The sequence below is a fragment of the Oreochromis niloticus genome, linkage group LG12 (genome assembly GCF_001858045.2).
Source record: "Oreochromis niloticus isolate F11D_XX linkage group LG12, O_niloticus_UMD_NMBU, whole genome shotgun sequence".
In the NCBI taxonomy this organism is placed as follows: Eukaryota; Metazoa; Chordata; class Actinopteri; order Cichliformes; family Cichlidae; genus Oreochromis; species Oreochromis niloticus.
Genome location: NC_031977.2, coordinates 1381561 through 1391496, shown reverse-complemented (window position 1 = coordinate 1391496; position 9936 = coordinate 1381561). Strand labels below are relative to the sequence as shown.

The window sequence follows — 9936 nt, the reverse complement described above, 5'->3', positions numbered from 1 at the left end:
TCTACAGTCACACACATTATTCTTCAATGGTGCAATTCCAGATGTGGATTGGAGCTAACTGTTAAATTAATAATGTTTAACCTGCTCTTCTTTCCCAGTGTGATTCATTTTGAGATTATTTAACAAGTAAAAACTATAAGTAAACAACAAGTAAAGGCAAAACCAATAAAATTATCCTAGGTGAGATCTGATCTTTGGCCTCCAAGTCAAAAGTCAAGCGTGAAGGTTTTCCTGCACGTCTACTCTAATCAAACATCATTTAATGCAGGATTCCACCTTGCCAATTTGATTTCACAGAATTGAAGCCATAAATTTACTGATAAAAGTTCATGGTACGGGGCAGGGCCGAACACTACTGGGTACATCTCCATGTTGGTAACTTCCTGCAAATACACCTGAAAACAACAGTCCTCAGTTCAGCTATGAGAAGCTAACTGCTCATTTGTTTGTATCCTGCCATACTTTCCCTGATGTAGCTCTGTCATTGAGCAGAAATTGTCATTGTCATTGTGTGTCAGATTACAACACATACAATGCATGAGAATAACCTATATTGTATGATTTAAGCACAGCAGAGTCTGCGTGTATTCTCGTCCATCCAGGCGCAGGGTGAATGAGAACAAAATTAGATTTAAATAATAACTGATATAAACTACTCTACATACCACACGCATTTCAACTATCCTAAAGGCAGCACATCTGTAAAACATTTTGTGAAGAACTGAGTCCATCCCTGTGTCTGTGCCACTGTCACCTGACATCCAGATTATCTATTAATAAGCACGTGTGCTCTCATTTGGTTTTACTCATTTAAAGCACCCAGTACAGTTCTAGATTCAACGTTTTTGCGGTTTCACCACACCTTCTACACCCATTATTGTGAGAATCAACAAGAGGAAAGAGCTTCATAAGATGGACTCCAGAAACTTGGCATAAAGTGCATGTTGCTTGTTGTAAAGGTATAAGAGAGCAGGCTGGCTCTTTGTCCTGAATCAGTACTCTACATCATTGTTTTATTAATAATGTGCTAAATATGTAAAGGGACTGCATGTTTCCTATTTCAATTGTCATTATGCTGATAATCCTATAGACTTATTGTTCTCACTTTTACTAAATCTAACGATTATTATAAACCACTAGAAAAGGGAAAGGAAATTGTAAATGATATTGCAGAATCCAGCTGGATCTGTCTACACCCAGGCCTGAGACCGGCATAACTGGAAATCACTGTCAAGCCCTCGAGTAAAAAGCACAGACGTCTGAAAGCCATGGTTAGCTCTACTGCGTCAGCTTCCGCAAGGAATATTTCTGATAAAATGGTCAGCCACGTGGACTGTTGCTCCTACTACCAGCCCACTCGGATCACTGTTTTATATCCTAATGAATCGAAATGCTCTAATTTAGTCGACGAGATCAAACCTCTAGCTGTCTGCACTAGGAGCTAACACTGGGATGTGAAAAAAATAATCCCTTTACAGTGTCGCATTTTCTTTCCACCATCACGAGGAAGTAGGCCAACGTCTACAGATTAGACGTTAGTCATAAATTTGAGATGAAAATGATAGGCAGACCGGTTAAACCAATCAGAGATTAGCACATGAACTTTTGATTGGTTTAAATTTGTGTCTATAAAGGAAGTGTTCGCTTATTAGCCAATAGGCACTTGAGTTAACGCCTTAAGGGCGTTATCCTGGACGTATAAAGTAAAGCGTTGAGCCATTCGTTACGCACTTCAAGTGAACCAAAGTCTGTTGTTGAAAGGCGAACGCTACCTCCAGTAAATATGAGGGAAATTGTCCATCTTCAGGCCGGCCAGTGCGGAAACCAGATTGGTGCCAAGGTTAGTGAAAATTCGGGTCGTTTCAGCACGTTATTTAGTTGCTTTATTTACGATCAAAGTGTTCTTTGCACTAGAAGCCCGTGCTTTGTGCTCGTTACGTCCCAGAAGCCACACCCTGGGAATATCAACGTGTCCTACTTAACTAATTTCTTAGCCAACATTTAACTATAGACATAACTATATTTTGAGAAGTTTGTAGAACCGTAATATGTCGACGTCTAATTAAATTAAATGGGGAAAAATAAATGCAGTGTTGAACAGTTTAAAGATTTCCGTGCAACTTTTTTGTTTTTGTTATAAAAAAAAGACAAAGTTGCTGATAAGCTGAAGGGTAACTCTAATTATTGACGTTTTTACGTCGAATTAACGGAAACTGAACTTGGCCATTGTTCTCTTGGTATATGCTGCACTGCGGAAAAAAGGGAAGTGAAGCTACGGATTGTCGACAGAAAACGCAAGAAGCCTGAAGTAAAACAGCCCTATAGATGATATGCTAGATGGGTTTGTGGGTTAAACTGTAATCTTAAAGATTTTGTCACATAAATCGGGTTATTTTTTTTATTTGATCGGAATTACCGGCTTCTTGCGGCCTACTTCGTGCTTTTGCTGCAGCCCGGCTTTTTGCCTGTAGTGGGCGGTTAGTGACGTAGCAAGGAATGTTCAAATTCATAACCATAGCAGCCAATGGCGTATGAGACCGCGCGCGCCTATAGCAGAACGGCGGGAAATTGTCGACCATTTTAAACTGACGTTAAGAATCAGGCGCGTGGCTTCATTGATATTTATGATTTGTAAATGTAACCCTAAATCACATTACTGCAACATCATAAAAACTACAGAATGTTACATATGTTGTACTGTGCCTCTTAAAAGAACTATAGATTAGGATGAGATTGCTCTAATTAGTCACTTTCTTATTGCTCCCTCATGTTTAACTTTCTATTTGTATTTGTTTGTTTGTTTATTTATAGTTTTGGGAGGTGATCAGTGATGAGCATGGCATTGACCCAACTGGCACTTACCACGGTGACAGTGACCTGCAGCTGGACAGGATCAATGTCTACTACAATGAAGCATCAGGTAAGTACATCATCCATACAGCTTGGACTAGGGCTGTGAGTGGATTTGATGATATTTAACTGGACATTTTTCTTTCTGTTAAAAAAACAAATTAGGTGGCAAATATGTGCCCCGTGCTGTCCTTGTGGATCTGGAGCCAGGCACCATGGACTCTGTGAGGTCTGGTCCCTTTGGCCAAGTCTTCAGACCAGACAACTTCGTTTTTGGTAAGTTGCATTATATTATGTGGAAATTTCCAGATTATGGTGCACTCTGGTTACTAAATTTAGTCTGGATTTGTTTATGCAGGCCAGAGCGGTGCTGGTAACAACTGGGCCAAGGGTCACTACACAGAAGGTGCAGAGCTGGTGGACTCTGTCCTGGATGTGGTGAGGAAGGAGGCAGAGAGCTGCGACTGCCTGCAGGGCTTCCAGCTCACACACTCCCTGGGTGGCGGTACGGGATCTGGTATGGGCACACTGCTCATCAGCAAGATCCGCGAAGAGTATCCTGACCGCATTATGAACACCTTCAGCGTGGTGCCTTCCCCAAAAGTATCAGACACAGTTGTTGAGCCCTACAACGCCACATTATCGGTTCATCAGCTTGTAGAAAACACAGATGAGACCTACTGCATCGACAACGAGGCCCTCTATGACATCTGCTTCCGCACCCTTAAACTCACAACCCCTTCGTATGGTGACCTCAACCATTTGGTCTCTGCAACGATGAGTGGCGTCACCACGTGCCTCAGGTTCCCTGGACAGCTCAATGCTGACCTGCGCAAGCTGGCTGTAAACATGGTGCCATTCCCTCGTCTGCACTTCTTCATGCCAGGCTTTGCTCCTCTCACAAGCAGGGGTAGCCAGCAGTACAGATCACTCACTGTACCAGAGCTCACCCAGCAGATGTTCGATGCCAAGAACATGATGGCTGCCTGTGACCCACGTCACGGTCGTTATCTGACAGTGGCTGCCATCTTCCGTGGGCGCATGTCCATGAAGGAGGTCGACGAGCAGATGCTGAATGTGCAGAATAAGAACAGCAGCTACTTCGTTGAATGGATCCCCAACAACGTCAAGACTGCAGTCTGCGACATTCCTCCCAGAGGTCTCAAGATGGCTGCCACCTTTATTGGTAATAGCACAGCAATCCAAGAGCTGTTTAAGCGCATCTCGGAGCAGTTCACTGCCATGTTCAGGCGTAAAGCTTTCCTTCACTGGTACACTGGTGAGGGTATGGATGAGATGGAGTTCACTGAGGCAGAAAGCAACATGAATGACCTGGTGTCAGAGTACCAGCAGTACCAGGATGCCACTGCTGAGGAGGAGGGAGAGTTTGAGGAGGAAGGTGAAGAGGACCTGGCCTAAGTTTACTGTTGCACAGCTGTTAAATCTGTCTCTCCACAACTTTGTCATGAGTACCTGACCTAAAGTCTTTCCCAGTCTTCTGTTCAGTTTTTCACTGAGGTGTTATCCTGTCTTGTCCTGTTTCATTGTTCTGAATAAAAGTTAAAAGGCACATTTCAAGTTTCTTCTTCTTCTTTTTTTTTTCCCTAAATGGGACTTAATATTTGCAGATGGTCTACACTGTATATAAAGTGTAGTTTCTTAACCGTGCTGTAGTCTGTGCAGCAGTAACTGAAATACAAAAATTATTTTGACTAGCTTAGTTTATACAGCGTCTATGAAGAAAGCTGGCTCTTAAACTGTTAATATAAACAAATGGGCTTAAAAAGATGCAACTATCAGATCATGATTAGCAGTTTCATTATTAATTCACTATATTCCATTTCTCACTAGTTGCAGAAAGTGCTATCTCACCACCCAAAAACATAGCTGTGCTGTCTACAGTGTAATGTGAAAATCACTTGAGAGAAATTTAAAAGCACTAGGTACTTTTGATGTGCTTGTGTTGGGTTTTTAAAGTCAGTAGGGGGCGGTGTTGGCAAGACATTCTCTTCCACAAAAGTGTCCAGCTGCATACTCTCAGCTGGCAAATCAGGTCCTGCTTTTCCAAAATGTGATACAAAACCATGCTTCCAGGGAGGAGAGAAAAGCATTTAAGTTAAATACTATAATATAATATGGGCTGCCAATATAAGCTAATTTTAATGGCACCTGATTCAAATGTAAAAAAAAAAGACCCCAGCCTCAGTGGCAAATGAATCTGTTTCTGGTAGCTTCACATGGAAAATCAACCAAATGTAAGATAATCTCAACAGAATCTGAAAAAGACTAAAGCAGTTAAGAATACAGGTCATTGTCTGTCTAGCATGATGGTTAAATCCTCAAATTAGTCCAGAAATCTTGGAGAAATTATAGAAACTTTGTCTTTATTTAGCTATTCAAAGTAATTACAAAATTACCCTTTTACCATCTTAAAAATAAAGCAAAATTTCAAAGATCTCTGTCTACAGTAAATGCAACAGTTTGTTGGCAGATTAAACTGTGTCTTTATGGGTCTCAGTAAAACAGTCAAACGGACAGCTGCAGCTAGACCAGAGAAGTTGGGTGCATTACTATTGTTCTCAAATCTGGCTTCCTATGTCCCAAAGGATAGCTTTTAAAATACATCTACAAGTTTACAAGGCACTCAGTGAACTTGGATTGTATTACATTTCAAATCTACCTGTTTTACAAAAAAAAAACAAAAAAAAAACATCCAGAACTCTCAGGGGAACAGGAACTGGCCTTTGCATTCCTGGAAAAAGATTAAATCAGTGAAGCAGCTTTTAGTTTTTATGCCCTGTAGAACAAACTCCCTGAAACCTGAGATTAGCTTCATCTAAATCAGGCCTGAAAAACTTTATTCTTTGAAGTGGTTTATCGATAAACTATGTTTGTAACCCCATGTTCACATAGAGTCTAACGATTAGCCTTTACACAGAGGATAGCATAAAACAACTGTCCCAAGGACATAACATAGACTGAGTCCTCCTAAAGTTTTACTGCTTTTTTGACATTGCTTTCACCTAGGCTGTAGCAGAAACAACCTGAATTCACTGGGACAATGTCTACAGTGGACATGTGTGGTATGTGGGAACATGAGATAAGACTTTTGTAATGGGTTGTTCCCCATGGTCTCTAGATTAGTCATTAGAGTAGATTAGAGTAAAACCCAAATTCTAATAAAACAGAAAAACTCCCTTTTAATAGGAAGACACCTCCAGCAGAGTCAGACTGCGGGAGGGGCAGTGAGGGAAGTGAGACACAACCAAAAGCACACTGTATAAGAGAGCCAGGGGTCAATAATAAGTAATAATTAAATGCAAATTGGTGCATACATCTTTAAATCTTGTTCGCTGTATCCTGTTAGTGCCATATCTAGAGTAACAATAAAGAATGTGAAATCACTTCAGTCAGAGATGGAGAAAGATGTAAGAAAGAGAAGATAGGAGTGGAAGAAGACATGTTATCATTTAAAGGAAAGGAAAGCTCACGAACATTTTACAAACTAGAAATTTAAGAATGACATATAATGTCCTATTTTTTTACATCAGATGCCAGATCTGTATAAGGCAGGGATAGCTCAGTAGGTAAAGTGGTGGCCCCATGGTTGGAAGGTCGGGGGTTTGAATCCACTGAACGGCTACCCTGATGTACCCCTGAGCAAGGTACTGTCCCTACACACTGCTCCCCGGGCGCTACACTGGTGGCTGCCCACTGCTTCACTGGGTGAATGGGTTAAATGCAGAGGAGTAATTTCCATACGAGGACTAACACATTAAGATGGAAATTCTTTTAATGTTGTGAAACATCCTACAAAACATACTGTGATATAATAACTTTGTGTTATTCAAAGGTTTAATGAAAATAACAGGCAGCTTATTCAAAGGATAAACAGGTTAGATTTCAGTACTGTTCTGAATTTACAGTATATACACTATTGGACCGATGCACTGCAGTGTTAGGTTACATAAAGGGCAATTCAAGTCACAAGGCACTTTATATTGTAACCCAATGTTCAGACAACCCCTATGAGGAAGCACTTAGTGACAGTAGGAAGGAAAAACTCCCTTTTAACAGAAAGAAAGCTAACCATCTGCCATGACCAATTGGGGGTGAGGGGGAAGGAGACAGGACAAATGACATGCTTTGGAAGAGAGCCAGAGATTATTAAAAAGTAATGAATGAATAAAAAGTGCTGTTTAAACACAGAGAGACTGAAAACAGGCAAGTGAAGGAGAAATACTCTGGACATGAGGCTCAAGTTATGCACTATTGTATGACAGCTAAACTAAGTTCAGTAAACTAAGTAATTCAGTTCAATTCAATTTTATCTATACTATGAGCAATCACTTTGGCGACAGTGGGAAGGAAAAACTCCCCTAAACAGAACCAGGCTCAGGGAGGGGCAGCCATCTGCCACGACTGGTTTGGTAGAGAGAAGGAAGACAGGACAAAAGACATCCTGTGGAAGAGAGCCAGAGATTAATAACAAGTATGATTCAATGGAGAGAGGTCTATTAACACACAGTGAGTGAGAAAAGTGACTGAAGAATAAATGGTGAAGACTCCATCAACAGAAGACATTAACACAAATCTATGAACACGGGATATGCTTTCTGATTCTTCTTATTGTTATTTTATCATATGTGCACTATATCATAGCATGTATTATACATATATGGTTTTGTTTATTTAAAATGTCTGTTTGTGTCCTTCTTTTTGTCCCTCTGTGAAGCACTCTAAGTTACCTTGTGTCTGAAAAGTGCTATAAAATGACTAACGTGACTTGATGTGACTAGAACAAATATGTTAAATGAAATTCTATTACAATCTTTGCACACTCTCAGTTTTTTGAAAACAATTGGTCCCAGTGGTCTGGCATATAACGCGTCACACCATTAATTGGAAATGTTAAACTCTTTTTGCTCATGACAGGGAACTGTTCTCAGACTGGGATAGCAGCACAAGTGTTTTCTTTACCAGTCTCAGGTAAAGCTGCATCATTGGAAATGTAAGATCCATGGTTGCTGTACATATTTTCTTACCCGACTTCCCTTGTCTCTTATCTCAGGGCAGGTGACCTGCTCCACATAAGCCCCAACACACTCCTTCAGCTGGGGCAGGACCATCACCACCCCCACTGTCATGACAGTGTATAGCCATCTGGCCAGCTAGCACATGTACAGACAGTACAGTGCTCAGTACGGTACTCCAGGCCAGGTCCTGGCCCTGTGTCCCAGGCGTAGAGGGAAAGAAGTGCTCGTCCAGGATACATATGAGGATCAGGCAGTAAGGAGGTCATTGCCAGCATGGCGAATGGCTGCAGTGCAGGCTGTGGGGACTGGACCCATGGTTCCATGTGCACTGCCACTGGTTAGTCTATGTAGTCATAAGTCATTAGAAAAGCTTCTCTAACCAGAGGGTCAGAACTGTTGACGCCCAGTCTGACCTCTGGCACCTCTGACTGACACATAGCTTCAATATACAACAAGCTGTATTCTCATCAGGCTGACAGCCAAAGCCAAGCAGTACTACATTCCTCAATCCCATCAGTCCGCCTTGGGAGAGCAGGGATGCTGTCCATGTCAAAAGAGCACAGAAAAGAAAAGAAAAAAAGAACATTCTTATTGATTAATTCATTTTTTTAGTATCTATAACTTACCTTCTACTCAAAAAAAAAAAAAAAAAATACCAGCAGGTGAAGCAGTGCAGTCCTCAAGACTTTGACAATATGTGCTGCAGTCACATAGTGTCACACAGTCCCCTTACCAGCTAAATATAGAGCTCTAGTTGGAAACTGACACTGACCTCAGCATCATATGCACAATCACAGCTTGCTGACACACATCGTTATTCCAACACAACTAAATATGCTCAATAAAGCACTCAGAGAACAGCACACACACACTTTACAGCAAACAATCAGAAGCCATGCCATGATGCTGGGAGCTTTAGCTTTGTCTGTGTAATCAGAATGTTTTGCAGGAATATGAAAGTTCCTTTTTTTTAACATTGAAAGTTTCTTGTTTTGACACTAAGTTCATTGTGAAGGCACTTGAACGAGTCTGTCACAGAGCGAACACAGAGAGACAGACAACCATTCACACTCACATATGAGGATCAGGCAGGCTGTGTTCTCTGTCACATTCACACCTGTGGACAATTTAGAATCAACAATTAAGGAAGCCCCAAAAAACAAAACAAAACCAAAACATAACAAAAATTAGTTTTTAAACACAACCAGCATGAAGAAGTGTTGGTTGGCTGTATGGATGAACTGTAACATCCATTTTCATCCATATTTTAAGAAAGTATTTAAGAAAGTGTTCTTAAATAGAAATGGTTACTGACGAAGGTCGTACAGACCGAAATGTTGCAAATGAATTAAAATAACAGTAAGCGGGACAGTGTGTGGAAGTTATACCACATTTCCACAAATATTTTTCCTTCTATGTACATGCCATTTATTTAGGTGTGCAGAGATTTTGATTTGATTTAAATTTGAACAATTCATGTTTTTTTCTGTGAAAATAAAAGCCAACTCTAATAAAAATAGAAAACTATAATAACTGGGTGGATTATCCCTTTAAAAAGTGCAGCCATGCTTGTTTTTCACCACATGGGAGCACTCATGTATTACTAGTTCACTAGCTGGGCCCACGTCCTCATTTAAGTTTGACAGCGTTATAGTAGGTAAAGGTGAATGCTTTGACGTGAACTGAGCTGTGGTTTGGGGAAGGCCTCGAAGGGGACTGGCGATGGCTCCCGGGCCTGGCAGATCCCCGTGTACTAAACAGAAGTGAAGAAGCTGAAGAATGGAGAACAAGGAGGGAGGGAGGGTGGGGCACGTAAATGAGAATGATCAGCTTGCAGAACTGGGGGAACCTATATAAATGACAGCCGGAAGGAGCGTGTTTGGAGGCGTGGTCCTGCTCCTGAAATTCCGATACATAATCTCCAATCAAACTACCCGTCATTTACCATTGTGTGTGTGTGTGTGTGTGTGTGTGTGTGTGTGTGTGTGTGTGTGTGTGTGTTTCCCTTCCATACAAATTCACAATGTATGTTCTGCCAGATGGCCATAAA

At 41.1% G+C, this 9936-nt stretch overlaps 2 protein-coding genes across 2 annotated transcripts; one reads left to right on the top strand and one right to left on the bottom strand.

Moving 5' to 3' along the window:
• The first annotated feature begins 1685 nt into the window (after positions 1 to 1685).
• tubb2b (tubulin, beta 2b) lies at positions 1686 to 4422 on the top strand. Its single transcript, XM_003455030.5, has 4 exons — positions 1686 to 1840; positions 2812 to 2920; positions 3016 to 3126; positions 3209 to 4422. The coding sequence occupies exons 1-4, from the start codon at positions 1784 to 1786 to the stop codon at positions 4267 to 4269; spliced, it is 1338 nt and encodes a 445-aa protein (XP_003455078.1). The 5' UTR covers positions 1686 to 1783; the 3' UTR covers positions 4270 to 4422.
• A 367-nt stretch (positions 4423 to 4789) lies between these two features.
• LOC112841846 (uncharacterized) lies at positions 4790 to 9601 on the bottom strand. Its single transcript, XM_074527734.1, is given in 6 exon segments — positions 4790 to 4913; positions 4915 to 4937; positions 7863 to 7976; positions 7978 to 8141; positions 8144 to 8197; positions 8200 to 9601. Coding segments are annotated over 6 exon segments (603 nt in total). The 5' UTR covers positions 8324 to 9601.
• Positions 9602 to 9936: the final 335 nt, after the last annotated feature.

Coding starts and splice junctions, on each gene's coding strand:
- tubb2b (XM_003455030.5), top strand. CDS start 1,784: ATGAGGGAAATTGTCCATCTTCAGGCCGGCCAGTGCGGAAACCAGATT. Junction 1,841..2,811: donor GAAACCAGATTGGTGCCAAG/GTTAGTGAAAAT, acceptor GTTTATTTATAG/TTTTGGGAGGTGATCAGTGA. Junction 2,921..3,015: donor CTACTACAATGAAGCATCAG/GTAAGTACATCA, acceptor AAAACAAATTAG/GTGGCAAATATGTGCCCCGT.